The 23636-nt window shown below is 40.4% G+C and overlaps 1 protein-coding gene across 4 annotated transcripts in view; it reads left to right on the top strand.

The window, feature by feature from the left end:
* ECPAS (Ecm29 proteasome adaptor and scaffold) overlaps positions 1-23636 on the top strand; it is a 94341-nt gene that overhangs the window by 50580 nt on the left and 20125 nt on the right. For all 4 annotated transcript variants that reach the window (XM_058523762.1, XM_058523761.1, XM_058523760.1 and 1 more), the window contains 16 exons: positions 72-195; positions 1191-1271; positions 2521-2746; positions 3180-3271; positions 5455-5589; positions 6359-6521; positions 6971-7143; positions 8543-8644; positions 11623-11746; positions 16653-16798; positions 17239-17293; positions 17994-18108; positions 19067-19135; positions 20434-20551; positions 20852-21019; positions 23108-23187. In XM_058523762.1, coding sequence (XP_058379745.1) covers positions 72-195; positions 1191-1271; positions 2521-2746; positions 3180-3271; positions 5455-5589; positions 6359-6521; positions 6971-7143; positions 8543-8644; positions 11623-11746; positions 16653-16798; positions 17239-17293; positions 17994-18108; positions 19067-19135; positions 20434-20551; positions 20852-21019; positions 23108-23187 — 1971 coding nt within the window. The remainder of the gene's footprint in view (positions 1-71; positions 196-1190; positions 1272-2520; positions 2747-3179; positions 3272-5454; positions 5590-6358; positions 6522-6970; positions 7144-8542; positions 8645-11622; positions 11747-16652; positions 16799-17238; positions 17294-17993; positions 18109-19066; positions 19136-20433; positions 20552-20851; positions 21020-23107; positions 23188-23636) is intronic.

The following is a 23636-nucleotide window of genomic DNA, read 5'->3' as shown; positions in this document are numbered from 1 at the left end:
TTCTTAATCTTCATATGATCATTCTCCAAATGGTGACATTTATTTTTTATTCTTATTTGTCTTTCTGAAAGACGAGAAGAAGTTCATGGAGAAGCACAACGAGTATTGAGGTGTCTTCCTGGTAGAAACAGAAAAGAAAGTGCTTCTAAGCAGATGCCTTCCTTCCCAGAAATGGTGTATTATATCCAAGAAAAGGTATGGCATTTCAACTCCATGTGATTCGTTTGAGTGATATAATGGATGATGAAAATAGACATACAGTTTTTTAGGTGACACTTTTAAAATGTTGATCACTAAATGTTGAATAGTAATAAAATTTCTAACAATGTTAATATTTACAATAAGAAGAAGGTACAAAATGAGCAGAAAAATATAATTCTCAAATGTAATTGATCTGTTTTGTCGAAATCTGAATTATTGACAATTCCTTTTGTGCTCTTCAATATTTTGGCTGTGTTTAAAATTTTTCCTTTTGGTATGACATGCTTAAAAATACATTTCCTTTTTATTTTTAAGGGCATTATTTAGGGTACCATAAGTTTAAGAATGCTTCAGGCAGCAGTTCAGAGTCTTTCCACCGTAATCGTAAGAGACCATCATATCTTCTTTTGCAAGTCTCCTATTTTTGCACAGTGTTCTCTGCTGATGGATCATACAGAGTATTGGCAGTCATGACCCCCAGCTCCAACCCTATCCTGCTTTTTATATCAATGTTTCTTTGTGTATACTGGGGGATACCTTATTGCTTTCTGCCTCTACTGGTGGTCCTAGCTTTTTGCTCAGAGAGACATCTTAAGGGAGTTGGAGGTCAATACGGAGCAGCCATGGTTCTCTTCTCCATAGCGCAGTCGTATTTGTGGTCAGAAGATGCTTTTGTGCTCCTATTTTCCTCCTACTTCCATTATTAATGAAAATACAGTGGCTTGGGGTGACTGTGTCAGTAGACGCTTGGAGTAGGTTTATCCTTTTTAAATAAGGCAGTAAAAACATGGGGAAGAAAAGGCAAAGCCCCTGTCATGTAGGGTTTGAGGGCCGTGCACAATCAGCATGATTAATGGCAAAATGTTTTGACTAGAAACAACAGTAGCAAACAATAACGTAGCTAGAAATACAGTTATTTTGGACTTGAGGAAGGGCGCATGTGCACCACTTTTCAGGACTTGTGTTTGTTCTGGGCTTATTTTTGTTAGGCTTCCCATCGAATGAAAACTCCAGCCAAGTACATGACTGGGACCACTGTCCTTCCGTTTAACCCAGCAGCCTTTGGAGAGGTAGGACGGGTGTATATTTTTATTTTGCTTTCTCTAAAGGTTCTAAAAGATAATGTCATACCTAAAGAGATGTCTGTGAATTTTTTGCGTTCTAGATAAACCTATATTGTGGTGTCATTGTTCTTCATCAAGTTGTTTATTAGGAAAATGGTATTTGGTCATTGGTATTATTTTAATTCATAGTGGAGTCTGTAAATATATTTATCTCAGTGAGATTCTCTGTGAAAGGCCTGGATGCTCTGCATTGATTACTATGGGGATTTTGCAGCAAATTAGACTTGAATTTTAAAGCCAACAGTATGTTGAGGTTGTTTGGGTTATCTAGTTTTTTGTGTGTGTGTGTGTGTGTGTGTGTGAGGAAGATTGGCCCTGAGCTAACATCTGCCAATCCTCCTCTTTTTGCTGAGGAAGACTGGCCCTGGGCTAACATCTATGCCCATCTTCCTCTACTGTATATGGAATGCCACCACAGCATGGCTTGACAGGCGGTGCGTCGGTGCGCGCCCGGGATCCGAACCGGCGAACCCCAGGCTGCTGCATCGCAGTGTGTGCACTTAACTGCTTGCGCCACTGGGCCGGACCCCGGGTTATCTAGTTTTGAAGGTTGGAGAGTTAGATTGATTGATCACATTTACTAAGGGAAATTCTCTTGGATCATTGACTTGCACTAATTAAAATGGCAAGAGGTAATCTTGTTCAGAGTGAGTAAGAATTCTCACAGTGAAATTGCCTCCTGTCCTATTTTAGCTACCAGGGAAAGAGCTTCCAGAAGACTTCTTAGTAGCTAGTTTATATCAGAGGTTTTTGTGGTGTCATATCTATTCTGTAGATGATTTGAACTCATTTTCTCAAATTCTTTTGTCAGGGGAGATTAAATACAACTGGAGTTCCGCAGAAACACATCATTTGCCCCAGGTTTCTGCCCAGTGTGTCTGTCTCTCCCACACACACCTTTTAAAAAATGATTTTCATTGTAATATTTTAGACTTTAAAAGTTGAGTTTGTGTTTCATCCCCATTAAACTCCATTAAAAACCTCTGGATTTATAACCTCTTGTTATATAAATTTTGCTCCATTATGGTAACTTCAGTTAACATACTGAGTCGTGTTTTCCACCTTCTGTGAGGATTGATGAATAGCTTTATGAAGGGGGGGGGACTCAAAACTGGAGACTGTCACTTTGAAGAATAGCCTCCCACGCAGATTTTTTGAGAAGCTTGTCTGGTGTTCTTCTCCCTCCTGCTTTTAGATAGTTCTGTACTTGCGCATGTGCCTAGCTCACAGTGCGGGAGTGGTGCCCACCTCTCAGAGTTTGGCTGACATGCAAGATCACGCCCCAGCCATTGGACGCTACGTACGGACTTTAATGTCAGGCAGCCAGGCCACACCCTCATCGTCGTCTTCCAAGGGTGGAGAAACCAACCCTGTTCAGATCTACGTTGGCCTGCTTCAGCAGCTGCTAGCAGGTGTTGGAGGTAGGAGGGCGTGGCGCTGAGAACAGATATTAAAGCACTTAAGCAGAAACCTATTTTAAATTCAGCTGAAAATTTATATCAAAATTTTTTTTCCCTCTTCACTACTGTAAGTGAACATTAGTCTTTGTTTCTTTTATAAACTTATCTGACTCATCCTCGTCGTGCTATTTCTCTTTTCAGAAAGAGATACTAACAATAGATAATATATTTTTACTTTGAAAGTAGCTGTGAAGAAGAGGGCATCTTTTTATAGATGCTAGTCTGTACATTTGTTGTATTGAATCACATACTGTATTTAGGTTAATTTTTGTGTTGTACAACTGGGGAATGCCTCCAAAAGCAGTAGCCTTATAGTTTAAAAAAAATGTAGTGATCCCTGTATGTTTATCACTTTTCTTGTAATTAAAATGGTTCTGAATTCTTTCTTATTTAGGTTTGCCGGTCATGTACTGTCTGTTGGAAGCTGTCTCAGTGTATCCAGAAAAGCTGGCTACCAAATTTGTAGACAAAACAGAATGGATAAAGGTATGTTTCCTGTGTATGTATATCTCTCTTTGATTCTGTATATTTTAAACTCCAGTCTCTTGATTTCGTCTTCCTACCAGTGTTCCTATGACCTTTTCTGCTGTTAGGTCGTTTTGAAAGCTCTCTCATCATCAGACACTTACTGAGAAGCATGTAGGGTAATGTATCTCAATGATCTATCTAGGATTGTAATTAGTATTTGGGTGGTGAACATGAGAACATGATGTAATCCATGCAGAAATAGAAGTATAATGATATATACCTGAAATTTATACAATGTTATAAACCAATGTTACTTCAATAAACAAAAAATTAAAAAAAAAATGATCCATCTAGGTGAGAGTGGGAGATGAATTGCGAGTCACATGAGTAAAAAAATAATTTTTATGTTTTAAAAGTTTAAAAAGAATAAGTAATAGATTTGTACAGTTTAAATAAAAAATATGTAAAATGTCTCCTTTCCATAACTGTCTCCCATCTACTCAAATCCCTCAACTTTCTGCCCTTTCCTCTCTGACCTGACAAGCATACATAGGTCATCACTTATTTGTGTATGGTGAACCTTCTAGAGTTTACTTATGCACATACACACATAAAAATAAACATTTTTGATTTTTCTCCCTCTTTTACACAAAAGGTAGCATAGTTTTCACACTGTTTTGTACCTTGTTTCAGTTAACGTTGGAACGTGGAGGAATTCCTATACAGCTACAGAGAGAGCATCCTCTTTCACAGCCTCATTGTTGTCCATTGTATGAATATGCCATAATTTATTCTAGATTCTTACTGATGGTCATTTAGGGTACTTCCAGTTTGCTGCAATGAACAATCCATCATTTTGAATATGAGGAAGTATATTAAAAGATGGAGGAACTGGAATTTTTCCCAGAAGTGGAATTGAGGACATGTGCTTTTGCAATTTTGATAGATAGTGCACGTCCTCCATATGAGTAGTGCCAATTTATACTCCCACCAGCTGTGTAGGAGAGCGTTCTTGTCCCGTGGTCACACCAAAAGGATTGTCAGGTTTAGCAAATAAAAATACATGATGCTCAGTTAAATTTGAATTTCAGGTAACCAGTGAATAATTTTTTTAGTACAGGGATGGCCCTGCGGTTTTATTTACCTCTTGTGCTACATAATGGAGTTCTTATTTTTGTTATTTTTTTTTTTTTTGTGAGGAAGATCAGCTCTGAGCTAACGTGTATGCCAATCCTCCTCTTTTTGCTGAGGAAGACTGGCCCTGAGCTAACATGCTGATCTTCCTCCACTTTATGTGGGATGCTGCCACAGCATGGCCTGATAAGCAGTGCATCAGTGCACGCCCGGGATCCGAACCCAGGCCGCTAGCAGCGGAGCACGCGCACTTAACCACTACACCACGGGGCTGGCTCCATAATGCAGTTCTTTTTGGAAAATGGAGCTTGAATTATGGTAAAATGTACAGATTATCTCTTTAAGTGTGAAAGCATGAATGTAACTTACCAAGAGGTGTGAGCTTTGCACTTTTCTGGAAAATCTTGTCTCATGTAATTACTTCTAGTTTAAACAGGCTTTTTATTCTTTGTGAATATTTGCTAATTTTAAATGATCTTAGAGTTTTTGACTTTTGATCTTGTAGATCAGGGATTGTCAAATTACGTTCCCTGTGCCAAATGTGGCCTGCCTCCTGTTTTTGTATGGCCTGCAAGCTAAGAATGGCTTCTATGTTTTTAAATGGTTCAAAAAAAAATCAAAAGATGAATAACATCTCCTGACCTGTGAGAATTGTAGTGTCCGTAAAGTTTTATTGGAACACAGATACACCCGTTCGTTTATCTGTAGTCTGTGGCTGCTTTTGCACTATAATCGCAGAATGGTGTTGTTGCAACAGAGGCCACCAGGCCCACAAAGCCTATTTGGCTCTTTACAAAAAGCATTTGTTGACTTCTGTTGTAGACTATCTGTGTATTAATTCCACCTGTTTTATACTTTGTATCTTTGATAAAAATGCACAGAATATTTTGGTATGTAATTCAGCTATTTTATTTTATTTTAAAATAATAGCTTGTGTTCTTTTCTCGTGGATACCAATAGATTGCACAACATAATGTATCGCTTATTCTTTTGATGTTAAATGTTAGATGTTGTCAGCAGGAAGATGATTAAATATCTGTACACATTTCTTTTTCTACACTGCTCAGAGTCTGATGAATAGCAGTAAAGAAGAGATGCGTGAACTGGCAGCATTGTTTTATTCTGTGGTGGTATCTACAGTGTCGGGAGATGAGTTGAAGTCAATGATAGAACAGCTTATAAAGACGACAAAAGACAATCATGTATGTTATCAGTTTTGTCTTCATTCTTTTTTGTGGGAGATAGTCGAGTTTTATAGAACCATCTAATATATTTTGAGTTTTTGTGTTCTCACTTGTAAAATGAACTTTTGTGCTTGTAAAGATTAAATAAGATAGATAATACAATGATTCAGTGAGTTCGTTCAGCAAACTTGAGTGCCGTGTGTCTGATAGGCACTGTTGTGGGGAGTAAATACACGAGAATCCCTAGAACTACCTGGTGCTCAGAAATGTTAGTTCCTTTTTTCTTCCCCATTTACTGCTGCCTATCATTGTGTTATCCTATCAGAAAACACTTGAAACCATGTGCTTTCAAATATTTTATCACCTACCTTGTGTTTGGAGGTTTTAGCACTTAGAAATAAGACCTGTTCATTGTATTTTGTTGGCAATTGGGAGAAATTATGCTTGAAAATTATGATAGTGTATTACATATAAGTGCTGGAAGCTAGAAGAAAGTGTAGGTGCTGTAGGAGCAGGAGAGTCACCTCACCCAGAGTTGGAGCGGGTATGGGATTAGGGATCTAAATCAAAACTCAGCTTAACTTCCCAGAAGTCTGTGTTAGAAACTCAGGGTTTCTCTTATTCCCTAAGCCTGATTCATTAGCATCCAGTGGAGCCTCAAATGATCACTTTATTCTTTGGCCTGACGTTTTATTTGGGAGATGACTATAATAAACACAGTTATTTCAGTGTGTTCTTGCGCATGTGAGAGAGACAGAGACGTGTGCTCTTGTGTTGTTAAATTCAGAGCCCAGAGATACAGCACGGATCCTTGCTTGCATTGGGATTCACAGTAGGGAGATATTTGGCTAAAAAGAAAATGAGGATGGCGGAGCAACGAGACCTGGAGACAAATGCTGACTTCATGCCTGAACAGGAGGTGACCATTCAGAATGCCACAGAAACCATAGGTAAGGAATGTGTTTATGCTGACTCGGATGTTGCAGTTTTTGAATTGGGTTAAAATTTATTATAACATTTTAATTTATTTTTACAGCATTGCACTTTAAAGGCACAAGCCTTTTCACAAACTCTTACTTGATGCTAAATAAATTCTGTGTTTTTAATAACAATGAAAGTGCTCTATTTTTTCTGTACATTTTTTTCTATATATTTCTACATAACAGAGATGATTCGGTTATGGTAAAAAATTTAAACATTGAAAAAAAGACACTACTCTATGCCTTGTTTCCATGGTGTTTTATTACTGAGTAAATGTCAACAAATTATCAACTGGAAGAAATTGTAGACTTTGGTTTTATTTTGCTGTCTTTAAAAAAATCTTGAGTACATTGCTGGTTGCTTTGAATCACAAGGGTAATAGTGTCTTATTCTCAGTTTTGTCTAAATTTGCTTCCAGGTTCGTTTTTGGACAGTACATCGCCCCTTCTGGCCATTGCTGCCTGTACAGCCTTGGGTGAAATTGGCAGAAATGGTCCACTCCCCATCCCCAGTGAGGGTTCTGGCTTTACCAAACTGCATCTTGTGGAAAGCTTACTAAACAGAATACCCTCCAGTAAAGAGACCAATAAGGCAAGTCTCTTTCTTTTTCCCTTCCCTGTGAAATTCTTTTCATTCATAGATATATAAAGGAGCAAAAATACAATTGTCATGAGGCTAGATGGCACTGCAGCTGGAGGAAAGATTTAATGTAAAAAAGAATGATAAAGAGGAAAGTCTAGGTGACTGTTTAATTTTGAGTTAGGGATGATTTGTGCACAGTCTTTGTGTGTGCACCATTTCACCCAGTTACTCCAATTTAGGCCCCTAACTATTAAGATTTAAGTATTAAATGCCTCAAATAATTCTTTTGTTATGCAAAAGGTGGATAGTAAAGTGTTAGATCGTTTTATGACTTTTGTAATTCCAGACCAAATCTAAATCTTAACCTGCTACAGCCGGTTTGGTTTTGAAGAAGTCTGGGCATTAGTAAGCAGTATGAGTAATCTGTGAGGGAAAGGACATTTATAGTTGTTTAGTTTTAGATAAAAATTTTCATAGACTTTAAAACATTTTCTTTGTGGTGAAAGCACCTCAGTGTTGAAGTGAAAGATGATTTAATGAGCAGAAAAATCAGTTTACTACAAGTTTTTTTTTTTTTTTATAATTTTATTTATTTATTTATTTTCCCCCCAAAGCCCCAGCAGGTAGTTGTATGTCATAGCTGCACATCCTTCTAGTTGCTGTATGTGGGATGCGGCCTCAGCATGGCCGGAGAAGCAGTGCGTCAGTGCACGCCCGGGATCCGAACCCCGGGCTGCCAGTAGCGGAGCGTGCGCACTTAACCACTAAGCCACGGGGCCGGCCCTACTACAAGTTTGATAAGCATATAGTCTTATTCTTGGTTTGTCTACTGTTTAAGTCTTTCCAAGAAGATCACACAGTATAGTTTTTATTAGTTATTGTTAACTAATTAATCATTCCCAACCGTTATTGATCACTTGTAACGTATGCTAAGCGCTTCACATACAGTAATTAATCGCATCTTCCAAAAGGTTTAGTGAAATAGGCACAGTTGTCATCTCTGCTTTCCAGATGAGGAAATAGCGTCACAGAGAGGTGAAGTAACTCACAATTAAGTAACTCACACACCTGTGGAGGCTACTGAAATGGTCAAGCTGTGATTTGATCTTAGGTCCTCTGGGCCCAGAACCTACATTTATAACTGTTAGAGTTTAAAGGATAATAAACCTAGTTAAAGGCTTTCTTCTTTAACACATATGGACCCTCAGTGGACTCAGTTTTATGTCTTTCCACCTCCAATGTCTTATAGACATAATTCTGTAAAATTGGATACTTTAAAAAAAAAACTTGTGCACTGGTGTATTACTTAAGTCACATTCCCCCTCCCTGTCATCTCATTTTGGAAACATTGTTCTGGGCTAACGCTGTTATATACTTTGTTAAAAAAAAAAATTCTCTGTTTTTCCAGATGAAAGAACGAGCAATCCAAACACTGGGATATTTTCCAGTTGGGGATGGAGATTTTCCTCACCAGAAACTCCTCTTGCAAGGTCTGATGGATTCTGTGGAGGTATTTATATTGCTATCTGATTGTTAGTCATTCAAACAAAAGGCATTTTTTCACTGGAATTTTGCATACTGTGAGATTTTAAATTAAACTTCATTTATTCACCAAATACTTAGTGCATGCTAGCCTTGGGCTCATTGCTGTGGTAGGCACAGCATTGACCAAATCACCCAAGTGGGAAAGTCCTTCTCTCATAAGTTTTGAGTAAAGCATGGTGCATTGTGGGTAGAAGGGGCAGTCTTCCCAGTCGGCTGGATGTGGGGAGTGGGTGCTGGTGTTTCAATTGTTCTTGAGTCTGATGACTTAGCTTCTGTCCTCTAGATAAGTGCCCAGTGTCATGGAGAAGACCTACAGTTAGACAGCCGCTAGCCTGGTGTGATAAGTGTCTTAGGATGGCCTGATTTGGCTGCTCATCTAGCTTTGGTTCTTTTTGTTTTTTTTTTACTGAGGAAGATTAGCTGTGAGCTAACATCTGTGCCAGTCTTCCTCGTTTTTTTTTTTTTCCCTTTTTTTTCCTTGAGGAAGATAAGCCCTGAGCTAACATGCGCCCATCTTGCTCTACTTTAAATGTGGGTTGCCACCACAGCGTGGCTGATGAGTGGTGTAGGTCCGTGCCCGGGATCCGAACCTGTGAACCCAGGCTGCTGAAGCAGAACGCGCTGCACTTAACCACTACACCACGGGACTGGCCCCAGCCTTGATTCTTGTCGCTCACAGTCTTGTACACCAGCCTCTCCATCCTTCTTTGCTCTGAGCTTTTGAATGACCTATACTTTCTTTTTTCTCAGCTTGTTGCTATATGTCTTGAAAAGCTTTCTCCGACCCTTCAGACTAGAGTAGATTCTTTGGTTACTTATGCTGTCATGACTCTGCATACTTTTTCTCCACAGCATTTATCACAGTGTTAGTTGCCCACTAGACTGGAGGCAAAATCTATTTTACTCCCCATTATAAAACAAGTGCCTAGCAGTGTGATTGGTAGTGGTAGGACCTCAATAAATATTGGTAGAGTCACTGAACGAAGAGATGTTTGCATGTAAGACAGTAGACTCACAAAGGAGGGTGTGACTACCTCAGTCTGGGAGACAGTTGGTGCAGGTTTTTTGGAGGCGAGGTAGCAGGAGGGATGAGAGAGGAGAGCTGGGGCTGAGGACTAAGGCTGCTGAGTGATAGAACCAGTATTAAAATTCAGGTCTCTGGATTCTTATTTCAGTATTTTAAGGTGAGTTTTTTTGATAATGAATTATACCCATATCAGATTCTCCCTGGATATCACTGACATTGTAACCACTTGAGGAAAAGCTTATGATGTCTGCTTTTTCATCTTTTTTCTTTTTTTAAAATCTTTGAGAGAGATGAGTTTCTTCTGGTTTTGTTTAAATAAATGACGGTTTGTGTGGATTCTTAACTTGCTACTGAAGCCACTATTTTAAGATTTAGAAGTACAGAAATATATGAAAAGCTAGAATCATGATGGAGAGATTAAAGGATAAGAATGAAAAAAAAGCATGAATCAGAGAAGCAAGATATTTTCACAGTCAACTAGGACAAAGTTCTAAAGTGTTTTTCATTTAAGTTGAGACTTTATTATGGCAAATTTTAAACATACACAAAAGTAGAGAGAATAGTATGATGATGGATCCCCATGTGCCTGTTGTTGTTTCATCTGTTTTATTTCTGGAATATTTAAAGCAAAGTCAAGATATCGTATCATTCATAAATGGAGTTAGGGAGTTTTGTTTTTTGTAGTGCCAACTATGTTGTTATTAACAATAGGAAATACATAAAAACAGGCATGTAAAATGAATCCCTAATGTAGGATTCTCTGTGTTGAAATACCTTTTCTCAGCTTGCAATTGCCAAGAGAAGCTTTTGACCAGAGATATGAAGGACTGAAGCCCTTACATCCTTTTTCCTCAAAGTAGGAAAAATGTGGTATTAGCGCTTGACATCTTATATCAAGCCTAGAGCATTTAGTTGATTGAGGATAAGAATGGCTAAACTGTTGTCTGTGTGCTTTGTAGCGTTCTCCCAAAAAGTCCATGTTCCCATATCCCTCATGGTTTCCATTTGTCGTTCTCTTCTTATTCCCCTATTCTTAGATTTCTTCCAATTCATAGCAAACAGAGAAAATGCCAAAGGGAACTAAGACAGGTCCAATTCCGTGTTGAGTCGGTGATTCATGCTTGTGAAGCATGTCAAAATTTCTAAAGCAAATTTTAATAAATTTGAGTATATGCTATGTAGAATTTTTTTAACGTTTGATTTTTAAAAAAATTTTAAACTTACAGTGCAGTTGTAAGAATAGTATAAAGAGCTCCTTTATACCCTTTGTCCAGATTTACCAAATTTTAACATTTTGCCACACTTGCTTTATCATTTTCTATTTTTTTCTGAACTATTTGAGAACAACTTGCAGATATCGTATAATGTAAGAGTGCAAAGAGGAGGTGTTAATAAATTATAATGGCTGCTATTTATTGTGCAGTTACTACAAATCAGGTATCCAGTAGGAGCTTTATGTACATTAACCTCACTTAACCCTTACAACCTGTTGAGATGGGTGGTGGTATTATGCTCATATTACGTATGAGGAAGTTGAGGCTCAGAGTTTAAATAGGGGTGTGTAGCTGGTGAGAGAAGAGCTAGAATTTGCACCAGGATCTGTGTGGCCTCAAAGTTCATGCCCTTCCCCCCTAGGTAAATGGTATCGTGCTTCCAAAGATTAAAAATCATTCTTAGTGGTTCTCTACTGAGCGTGAGGAGTGCAATGTGGACTTGGAAAAAGATCCCCAGGTGGTTCTCACCTTCTCGGTTCCCTCACCCTGCCTCACCTTTGAACCGCCCAGTTAGCTGAAAGCAATCCAGGCAAAAGAGTGCAAACAAAGCATGCTGGGAAACAAGATACTAAGCTGCCTTTCTGTAAAATGGATGCTTTTTGGAAATCTTTCTGATTTGTGGCTTTGTTTCCTTCATTGCAGGCCAAGCAGATAGAACTTCAGTTCACCATTGGTGAAGCCATCACCAGTGCTGCAATTGGAACTAGTTCCGTGGCTGCCCGAGATGCCTGGCTGGTGACTGAAGAAGAGTACACTCCTCCTGCTGGTACCAAATATTCAGCGAATTGATTTATAATCATCAAGCAACCCTTTTCTCTTCTCTTTATAACATTTTTTTTGTGTGTGAGGAAGATCAGCCCTGAGCTAACATCCGTGCTAATCCTCCTCTTTTTGCTGAGGAAGACCGGCTCTGAGCTAACATCTATTGCCAATCCTCCTTCTTTTTTTTCCCCAAAGCCCCAGTAGATAGTTGTATGTCATAGTTGCACATCCTTCTAGTTGCTGTATGTGGGATGCGGCCTCAGCATGGCCGGAGAAGAGGTGTCTCTGTGCGTGCCTGGGATCAGAACCTGGGCCGCCAGTAGCGGAGTGCGCGCACTTAACTGCTCAGCCACGGGCCAGGCCCTCTTTATAACATTTGAAGCAGAAGAAAAATTTATACATTCCATTTTAACTCTTTTCAAATATTTATATCTGTCTTATCAGTTTGGTTCAGTCAAGAAAAATGGTTAAAAGAGAGTCAGCATGTAATGAATGAGGACTTCTTTTTTTAGTCCTTTGGCAAGCAAGCAGGGGAGTTAATTATGGCTTATCTTCAAACTTGTGCTCTTTTCATGAGGATTGGTATATTTAGTCAGTTTCATAAGTCAAGGCACAGCAGTTTCCAAATGACGTGTCCCCTAATCCTTTATCACATAATGAAGTTTCAGTGTCTTCTGCTAGCGTTCCAGGTGCCTCGGGACTGCAGGTGCACTGGCTTTTATTGACTGCATAGGTGAGGGAGCGTGCGCTTTCTGACTGCGTTATAGATACTGTGATTTCATATGTCTTGTGGTTTGTTTTGAATCTGGAAATGGAAATATATCTTAGTATTTGAATCAGAGTTGATTTTCTATCTTTAAAGCAAAAGGAAGATCGTCAGGTTTTCTATGTTATCTTCTCAGGTGAGGAAATTAAAAAGAGTGTTCTCGGGCCGGCCCCGTGGCTTAGCGGTTAAGTGCACGCGCTCTGCTACTGGCAGCCCAGGTTCGGATCCCGGGCGCGCACCGACGCACTGCTACTCTGGCCATGGTGAGGCCGCGTCCCACATACAGCAACTAGAAGGCTGTGCAACTATGACATACAACTATCTACTGGGGCTTTGGGGGAAAAAAAAAAATTCTTCTAACTTCCATATTTAAAAAAAAAAAAAAGGTGTTCGCGTGGTATTGATTCCATTATGAATTATATTCCATCAGGAATACATTAATTTATTGTATTTAGTGTTATAGTTAACATTTAACACTGCAATATTTTACGTACTTCCGTGTTTACCTATTATTTCATTAGCTACCTTACAGAGATTTAAAGGAAACAGAAAAACACACTTTTGCTTGCATTCTAATTAGGAGAACTGTGTCTTGATGGAAGCTAGGTAGAGTTAGTGCTCTGAGGCTTCTCTGAACGAATATGAGGCAAAGCAAGGAGGAGTTTGTACAGAAGGAAGAAAATACTCCAGGAAGCGGACTGACTGTTGTTAACAAGTAGGCAACCAAACTCAAAATAGAAATTCTCAGTTTGCCTTTGAGAACTGGTGTTGGAGGCTTCACAGAAGTGAGGGCTCACACTGAAGAGTGGAGTTGCTATGAGAGGCATGCTTCTGAGTCCATGCGTTTCTACATCATTTCTTAAGGAGATGAAGGGTAATAGAGAGGTACCTATGCCAGTCTTCACACTTCTGAGCTTCCTCTGTGTTGCCTCAAACTCGTCTTGGAAGATTTGATCCTGCTTGGCTTTTTGCTCATCCAGTAGAGTCTCAATTAAGTTGTCCATTAAGTGTTGATGTTCTCCCCATCTATGTGTTTAGGGAAAGAAAAACAAAATATTGTGGAGAAGTGGCTGGGGATGAATCTTTGACCTGAATTTTGATCATGCGTGTTCTCTCTGTCATTCTCAACTGAGTGCTACTCAACTTTTGGATGTTTTTTGTTATAGTGTATTAATCTTGCTTTGAACAGAAGGAACAGCATTTGAGAAGCCAGTTAGGGCATAAGTCTTAGCCATCTTAGTATCTCGAGCGTGTAACACAGTAACTGGCATGTTGTGGGAAGGTGGTAAGGGCTTGTTAATTTGGTAATTGCAGTCGCCAAATAGCAGAACTGCAGATAGCTAGAGTTGTGGCTTTGGGAAGGAAAAAGACGGGATTGGATCTGACTCTGAGAACTAGGTTGATGTGACTAATGAGGAGCTAAGAGCGCCTACCTCTTTCTGTGTCCAGGATTCCCATGTCAGTTAAGTAGGAATGACACTAACAGGGCTCTGCCTTCTTCAGGCGTCTTGCTGGCTTTGTGTGAGTCCAGTTCTAGCTCTTCTTTCTCTTAGGAGTATTATCCTAGGGGCCTCTCTTACCCATCTCGTGCTTTCTGAAATCTTATTTTACCTATCCTCCTTTCATTTTGGTCCAGTTACTGGGTTGCATTTTCACACAAGCCTTTAGCATATCCCAACACTTTCTTGGAAGGTTTTTCACTTAGCGTTTGTGAGACTGTATTTTCCTGGTTTCTTCCTTACCTCTGTCTGACCGCTTCTCCTTCTCCTTCACTGGCTCTCTTTCCTCTACGCTGCCCATCAGTGTTGGGATATCCCAGGTCACCCATGCCCATAGCTTACTCTCATGTATGTTGATGACCCCAAATCTCTATCTGTGTCTTAGAACCACTGTGTTGTACTCTAGAGCTGTATTTCCAGCAGTTGATGAGGATTTTCACACAAAGGTCCCCAGGCACCAATGTTTCTATATGTCTGAATCTGAAATTATCATCTCTTCCTCCTGTCACCCTCTGAAACTGTTTACCTTCTTTGTTCCCTAAAACTATTCTTCCTCTTTATTCTCTATCTTGATTAATGGTAATACCATTTCTACCCAGTGTTCCAAATCCAGAGAAGGTAGAAAAGGGATAGGGTCCCAGACTAAAGGCCGGTGAGAAGAGTCAGTTCAGCAAATGTTTATTATGCTTGGTGTGAGCCAGGCACAGTTCTGGGTGCTGGTGATGCGGGAATGACCAAAACAGTTGAAAGTTTTGCTCTAGTGGAGCTTACATTCTAGTGGGAGAGTTGGCAAGAAGCAAAATAAGTAAGAGAAAATATGCAGCATGCTAAGTGGTGGTAAGTGCTGTGGAGAGAAGTAAAGCAGAGAAAGTGGATGATAAAATTTGAGTGGTAATTTAGAGTGCATAGGGTAGTTGTTCTCAGGAAGGTGATGTTAAAGTGAAACCACAAGAGTGTAGATTTCTTGGAGAAGAGCATTCAAGGCAGAAGCAGTAGGAAGTGCAAAGGCCCTGAGGCATGAGTTTATTTGAGGTCAGTGGGACTGGAACAGAGTGTGTGTGAAGAGACCAGGGGTAAGAGATGAGGCCAGAGGGGCAGTGGGAAGCCAGGTCATGTGGGACCTTGAAGGCCATTGATAGGAAGCAATTGCAGGATTGTGAGCTGAGGAGAGCCATGATCTGACTTACAGTTTAAAAGCCTTGTTCTAGTGCTGTGTTGAAAGTAGACTCAAGGAGGCAAGGGCAGAGCAAAGAGAACAGTTAGGAGGCTGTTGCAATATTCCAGGTGAGACATGAAGGGGACTTGTACCAGGATGGTTACGTGGAGGTGGTGTGAAATGGTTGATTAAAGGTGTTTGACACTAGTGCCAATAGGATTTCCTATTGGATTTGGATGTGTGGTGTGAGAGGAGTCAGGGGTGACTTGACAGTTTTTGATGTGAGCACGTAGAAGAGTGGAGTTGCCATTTAGCTACGATGGGGGAGCCTGTGGGAGATGCAGATTTGGGGAGTGGGAGGGGGTGGGTGCCGGGAAAAAACTGCTTCACTGGCTCTTCTTCCTCCACACTGCTGCTCAGTGTTGGAATGTCCCAGGTCAGCCACAGATGAGCTGGGCTCAGTATCCTCATGGGCATCTGAAAGTCAGTTGGGTATATGAGTATGGAATTTTGAGGAGATCCAGGTTGGAAAATCTTTGGGAGTATCATATAAAGACAGTATTTAAAGCCATGAACTGACACGTGATCACCAAGGGAGTGAGTAGGAAACAGAAGAGGCCCCCACAGCTGAGCTCTGGGGCTCCGCAGAGTTGAGAGTTGGGTAGAAGAGGAGAACCAGGGAAGGATGCTGAAGAGGAGCGGTCTGAAGTAGGGGGTCCGGGAAGTGAAGGGAAGAAAATCTACGAAGAGGGGAGGGTGGGGGACGGTTGAAGATCAGCTGGGTCATGTACTCCTGATACGGCAATTAAGATGAGAACTGAGAAGTGACCACTGGACTTACCTACGGGAAAGTAGTTGGTGACTTTTACGAGTAATTTCTGTGGAGCGGAAAGGGGAAAGCCTGATTTGAAGTGAGTTCAAGAAAAATTAAGAGGTGAGAAAAATGTGGCCCACGATATAGACAACTATTTTGAAGGTTTTAATGTAAAGCAGTGGTTCTCGACTAGGAGAGGGAGATTTTTCTCCACAGGGGGCATCTGGTGATGTTAGTTTTTAGATGGGAGAAGGGAAAGATATAGTAGAGAAAGAAAAATTGCTGAGACTAGAGAGAATTGGGTTAATTTTGTTTTTTAATTAAGACATTTTTTAAGAGAAGTTTTAAGTTCACGTCAAAATTAAGAGGAAGGTACAGAGGTTTCCCAAATACCCCCTGTCCCTACGCATGCATAGCCTCCCCATTATGGGGATGATTTTTCATTCTAGGGACTAAAGTTACCTGAGTACCTTTGAAAGGTTATTTAGCTTATGCTAGGTTCTGAAATGAATGATTATCAATTCCTTCAGCAACTTGTTTAAACCCCTTATTCATCTAGATTTTAGTGTGTTACAGGATTGTTGTACTGAGTAAATGTTGATTAAAATTTAATTTTTTCAGGAAACTCTACTCAATTATTTTAATTGCTTCTTATCATTCTTTGCTTTTCCCCAGGAGCCAAAGTGAATGATGTGGTCCCCTGGGTGTTAGATGTGATTTTAAATAAACATATCAACAACTCCAACCCACATGTGAGGCAAGCAGCCTGCATCTGGCTCCTGTCCCTTGTGAGGAAGCTAAGTAACCATCAAGAAGTGAAGGTAAGCCGTGCTGTACATGTGATGAGGTCTTTTGGAAACCGCTTATGAAGTATTTATGATTGAAAGGTACTAAGAAGGAAAGTTTATGAAGGTGAGGGCCTTTAACCGATAACAGATATTTTGAAATAAACTGTACTTGGAGGAGTGAAGGATGGTGGCCTGATACATATTGGCTGGAAGATGATTCTAAACTTGAAGGTGTAAAATCAGAAGAAGGGTAAGGATGAGGAGGCTCAGACTGTGTGCATTAGACTACCTGTAAGTGGTATAGCCTTCAGGTAATTCTGCCACTTTCAGATGAGAGCACAGCAGAGTTTGTGACCGCCGGGGGCTGTTAGTTAGACTTGACTTTACAGGTGTTGGGTGCTCCGAGAGGAAGCTTCTTATTCCCCCGAAGAGATGGAGTTTCAGTGTCCTAAATGCGTTTTTTCTTCTTTCAGACTCATCTTAAAGAAATTCAGAGTGCATTTGTCTCCGTTTTGTCAGAAAATGATGGTAGGTTATTGGTAAATCTTTGATTTCCAAACTTCATTAAACTTGTATTTTAAATTTTGAAAAATCTGGATTAATGAACATAAAGGAAGTATAGAGGAAACTCGATTCTTATTTATTTATTAGTTAGATCCTGTTCTTCAGTTTTGCATTTAAAAGTGGAGCTGAGGCCTTCTTTAACGTTGGTACTTGTACTAAATAATAGCTTTCTTCTACTTCTGCTTCCTTTCCTCTTTGTGGTTTAAGCCAGGAGAGAGTGAACGTATGCGTATTAGACATTTAAATAGTAGCTTTGTTTTATAAATCGTTTTAAACATGTGGTCTTGTATTGACTTTTCATTTTTAAAAAGCTGGAGCTGGGTGTATTGGAGCCGTGAGACCATTGTACGTCTCACGCGTATGACTAGCAAGTCCGTTTTGGTCCTCTGTCACCGTGCGCTGCACACCGAGGCCCAGCAGCGTTAACTTGGTTTATGAGCCGGATCTTTTGTAAATGTAGTTCTCATTTACAGGGACTTTGTGGTGCCGTGTCCACTGAGATGATTTAGTATGTTTTTTAACAAAACAGGCAGATCGATTCTGTTTTCATATCTTTTCTTTGATATCATTTGGGGTTAATGTTACAAGTTGTTAAAAATTTTGACTTCATGGCCGGTAGACAATTTTTCTCAAAGTAATATTATTTTGTCTGACTTGTGTGTAGAACTTAGCCAAGATGTTGCCTCCAAAGGCCTTGGGTTGGTGTATGAACTGGGCAATGAACAGGACCAACAGGAGTTGGTTTCTACACTTGTAGAAACACTTATGACTGGCAAAAGGTATGATGGACTTGAGTATTTCAGATTTGAACACACAGGGCAAGTTTTGCACATACGGAGAATATGCAATGGAAGAAGGAAAATTCAACTTTTCGTTTTCCTGTTTATTAAGCCTTTTCTAAATTGCAAGTCAATGATTGTTATGCTGTGGATAGCAGTTTAATTATCCAATATATACTGTTTAGAAAGTAAACTAAACTAAACTACTGTTTAGAAACATGCCAGTGGGTCAAACTTTGAAAATTGAATGATCTCAGGACAGTTAAAGCATTGGATTATAAAAATACTATAATTACTGTTGGCTAAATGAAGGTGAAGATGTGGAGAGGAAGCCTGCACATCATTCCTAGCCTGATCTGTGAAGAGTATGAGAGGCAAAGCCATTCTTGTCATTGTTTGCTGCTTTATGTTGCTTTCTTTGTAGGAAGGATAGTTTTTAATGTGTGACCACATTTAATTCAGTGTAACTTTTTTTTGTGTGTGTGAGGAAGATCAGCCCTGGGCTAACATCGGCCAATCCTCCTCTTTTTTCGCTGAGGAAGACTGGCCCTGTGCTAACATCCGTGCCCATCTTCCTCCACTTTATATGGGACGCCACCACAGCGTGGCTGCCAAGTGGTGGGTCGGTGCGCGCCCGGGATCCGAACCGGCGAACCCTGGGCCACCACAGCGGAGCGCGCACACTTAACTGCTTGTGCCACTGGGCCGGCCCCAATTTGGTGTAACTTTTATATGAGATGTCTTTTATATGGGATCCATGAACTTGTTCATTCTAGACTTCATTTTACAAAATTCTCAGGCTGATGGAAAGGGTTAGTTGACTTTTACATCTTGCACACAGTAGATACTGGATAGAAAGTTTGATTTTATCAGTTTGCAAATGAAATGTATCAATTAGTTGAATACTGGTATGAAAAATTTAAGGCTAATTTAAATGCTTATTGTTGTTTTGGTTTAGAGCTAAACATGAAGTTTCTGGAGAGACAGTGGTATTTCAAGGGGGGAGCCTTGGCAAAACACCTGATGGGTAAGTGTGCCAAATCTGTTGATCAGTCATTGTAGAGGTCTTTAGTCGCTGAATAGAGCGCTCACGAAGTTGATTTCTGCCCTTCTGGGAAATGATGTGTGTTAGTAGAAGAAGAAAACTTCTATGGAAAAAGCCTAGTGTCTTAGATGGGGTTTCCTGAAAACAGACTCTGAGATGGAGATTTGTGTGCTGAAAGTTTATTGAAGAGTGCCCCAGGATCATCACCCAGGGGGCAGTGAGGAAGCAGGATAGAGCCGATGGCCCAGGAGGAGCTGAACGGCTGCCAGCTCTTAAGCAGATACTGACCTCTCAAAGAGTCCTGGAGCTGGGCTGGCCCTTCAGAGTTGTTCTGTCTTGAGGGGCCAGGCCTTTATGTCCTCTCGTTAGGCCTTTGCCCTCCCTCAGTGACTAGCTGTTGGCGGTGGGCTGCTCTGGGGGAGACCTGACCTTGGACTGAGTCCTGAGAAGGGACTCTGGCAGCACAGCTCGGCATCCACTGCACCTAGTGTTTTGTTGGGAGGCAACTCTACTTGGTATTGTGGAGTCCACCAATTGAGCATTTCGAAGTAATTCCTAGAGGCTTACCTCCTTTGTCTCATCATTATTCCGTTGTGATTACACTGTTGCTTTTCCTCTAAAGTCCTCAGGTGAACTGTGCTGCTTGCTCGGCCTCTGTGGTGTCTCACGGAGCCCTCCTCAGTGTTGTCTGCCGCGGTAGAACGCAGCGCTTTGTTCTGTGGACGTTCTCCCTCGGCTAGGTGTTTTCAGAGTGAAAGTTGTTATTGTTCCACTGACTCTCCCTGTAGAGTCCTGCTGAGTTTTTAAATGGTGCTCACTTTTTACAGAATAACTAACACAAATGATCAAGTATTTGAGCAAATATTGCTTGTTCAGAGGAAAGTTACCACGACTCAGGAGTTGTTATCAGGATTGGGGTGCGCTAGCTTAGAAAAGACTTAGAGAAGACAGAAGTTGTCTTCAAATGTCTCTTATGATTACGAGAGAGATTAGTGCACAATATAATGAAGAATTACTGAGCTGCCTCTGGAGGTGGGGTGGGCCTCCCCCTCCGTGGGAGTTGCGGGTGTGGTTAGGTCATTTACCAGGCATTGTTGGTAATTGAATCAAGTGACTTTATATTCTTTTCAACCTGGTTCTCTGCCTCTATGATGATAATGCAATATTTGAAATTTAGGGAAAACATAATTTTACAATGTCTTAGTAATATTGGTGATGTAATTTTTATTAGGCTGGAGATAGAGAAATACATTATTGCATACTTTTTGTTTGTTTCCAAGCCAGGGCCTCTCTACTTACAAGGAGCTTTGTTCTCTGGCAAGTGATCTAAGTCAGCCAGATCTGGTGTATAAATTTATGAATTTAGCCAACCATCATGCAATGTGGAACTCCAGGAAGGTAAGTTGCCGTCACTGGACAGTTTTTATTTTTCACTTCCCTCCAAAACCAAACCTGCTACATTGGCAGACAGCGACAATTGATATGCAGCGTATTTTGTAAAAGTCTGTGATTAGAGAGAGCCAGACCACCACATGGCTGCTATTATTGATGGGTAAAGCTTGGACACCCAATAAATCAGGCTCTATTGAGGGACAAGTTTGGGAGGGAGAATTTTGTGATCTTCCTATATTTACTGTATTAATATTTTACTGTAATAAATGTATCTGAGCCACTTCATCTTATTATTATTTTTTTTAGGGTGCTGCTTTTGGTTTTAATGTAATTGCTACCAGAGCTGGAGAACAGCTGGCTCCTTTTCTGCCTCAACTCGTTCCTCGTCTTTATCGGTATCAGTTTGATCCCAACCTTGGCATTCGACAGGCCATGACAAGTATTTGGAATGCGCTGGTCACTGACAAATCAATGGCAAGTATCTGTGAACCCTTGTCTAAGATTACACATGGGATTTAAACCCACTCTTATCTTCTTTCTACTTTATGTATTTATTTGTTTAAACAGAAAAGCTTTCTTTCATCCCTTGCTTTCTTCCTTCTTTCAACGTATCCAAGATGCTCATAGCAACATTTATTGAAATCTCAAAAATGGAAATAATCTAAATATCCTTAGGTGGCTGGTTAAGGAAATGACAATGTATTCACACAAATGGAACACTGTGTGTCAGTAGGTACTATCGATGCAATGGAGAACAGGTCAGAGTTCCTACCTTCAAGGAGCTCACTTAGTTGAGATAGACAAGGAAGCAGGCAATTACCATATGTGATTTTCTCTTGGTTTTCTGTCATCTGGCTGCTTCTCATATTCTACTCTATTTTTAGATATTGGGATTTCTCAGGGCTTGCCTCTGGGTACCTTTTACTCCCTCAACTTTATCTTTCTAGATTAGCTCATCAGTTACAGGGCATATAAATATCATCTTTATTGTGATGGTTCCCAGTCTTATATTTTTGGCCCAGACTGGACCTGTGCTCCTGACTTGTGTATCTAACTGCCTGATTGACACCTTCACTTGGATGTTGTTTCGAGATAACCTCAGACTTAACATGTCTAGAACATGACTTAAAAAAACAACCTTCTGCTCTCTTCTCAGCGTTCATCTATTACCCAGGCCAGGAAACTTGGTGTCTTACTCCCATCCTCAGTTGAACCCAGTAGCAAATTCCTACCTGCTTCCAAAGTATTCCTTGAGTCTACTCGCTGCTTTCCCTAATTTTTTCCTGATGAACAGGCTGTCATCTTTCTCTTCTCTTTGCCTACCTTCATTTAATTATCAGCAGTAAAAGTGATTTTTAAAAGTGCAAATTGGATTTGCCATTTTGGGTGAAAATCGTTTAGTGGCTTCATAACCACCTTAAATAAATTCCATGATTCTCACGTTGTCTTTTCAGTCTGTGCACGTGATGTGGCCGCTTCCTCTCTCTTCAGTCTGGCCTTAGGTTGAGTGTGTTCCGTTTATGGTGGTAGGCACTTGAGGGTTTAGCTTTGAAGGCTTGGTGAGTTTTGTTTGCTCTAGGAGAGTATTTGGTACTGGGTCAGCCAAGGTCTAATGGGCCAGTGGTTTTATAGATCCGAATTCAGGGCACAGGCGTAGGCTCTCGAGATGTGAGCATCACTCTGTATGAGTGAAAGGTGAATCCGCAAGTATGGATGAGATCACTATGGAGAATGTTTAGAGAAGCGAACATAGAAAGACAGCGGTTTGTTAAATCTTGGGTGAGTTATTTACCTCTCTGTCTTGGTTTCCTTACATATAAGTGAGGATAATAAAACCTCTCCCACCTACAAAATAAAAGTGGAAAAGCCATAAGGTTTGAGCTTCTTTGGATCGATGTAAAAACTGTCTCCCATCTGTTTGTCATTATTACCAAATTGATAAGTGTGTATCAAAACAAAACAGAGGCTTAAAAGATTAAACTTATCTTGCACAGTGCCAGACACTGTGCAAGGTACCAGGGATGCGAAGACAGTTGAGACGCTGTCCCTGCCTTTGAGGTCTCAGTGTGATGGAGCAGTGCAGTTACTGGATGGTCCGATATGATGCACTTGAGTAGGTGCTGTGGCAACACAGAGCACAGCAGGCCAGTCTCCTGTGCAGAGGTGCAGCCTGAGCTGAATCGTGAAGGACAAGTAGGAGTTAGCCAGGCAAGCAGGAAATGGAAGGGGATTGTAGGGAGAAGGTGGTATGTGCCGAGAGTGGAGGTGAGACAGGACACGATAGCTTTGGAGCTGGATGGGTCATGGCGGGCTTGGTATCCACGTCCAGGTGATTGGACTTTATTCTCATCACTGAGGAAAATAAGAGGATCAAGTGTGCATTTTAGAATGATCATTCTGGCAACTTTTAGCAACCAGAGCAAGGAGAGAGTTGTAGGCTGAAAGGCCTAGAGAGACGCTTATGCTGTTACATATGAAGACCTGGTCAGTGTGGTTGAGAGATGAATAATTTGAGTATTGATGGATTTCACATTTTTAATTTTATCCTTTTGCTTTCATTAGGTGGATAAGTATTTGAAGGAAATTCTTCAAGATTTGGTTAAGAACCTTACCAGCAATATGTGGCGAGTTCGAGAATCCAGGTACCATTTTTGGAAATATAAGACTAGTCAAATAGAACTGAATTTTTTTTTCCTTCAAATTTCCAGGCATTATAGTTTGTGCAAAAGGAATAAATTAGTATTACTAAAAAGCATGTTTCTGGTTGAGGTAGACAATTATCTTTATTTAACGATTTAAACTGTAGTCAATGGTTTTTCCTAAGTTAGTTTATTTACATATGAAGTTAAAGAAGCAGATCACTTGTTAAATTGGTCGACGTCAAGATACATTTATATGCTCTCATGACTTTGCAGGTAGCATTTATTCATAGAATTTGTGTTTATTCAGTGCCTGCCGTGTGCTTTGCAGTGTGCTAGGCCCTAGGGGTACACTGGTAAGTAGACAATGATGTATCATCTCAGAGAGCTTGTATTATCGTTATGGGAAACAGACATTGGGTGACTGTCAGTGCCATATGCCTGCCGTATAT

The sequence above is a fragment of the Diceros bicornis genome, chromosome 28 (genome assembly GCF_020826845.1).
Source record: "Diceros bicornis minor isolate mBicDic1 chromosome 28, mDicBic1.mat.cur, whole genome shotgun sequence".
NCBI lineage: Eukaryota > Metazoa > Chordata > Mammalia > Perissodactyla > Rhinocerotidae > Diceros > Diceros bicornis.
This window is presented reverse-complemented; position numbering and strand designations above follow the sequence as displayed.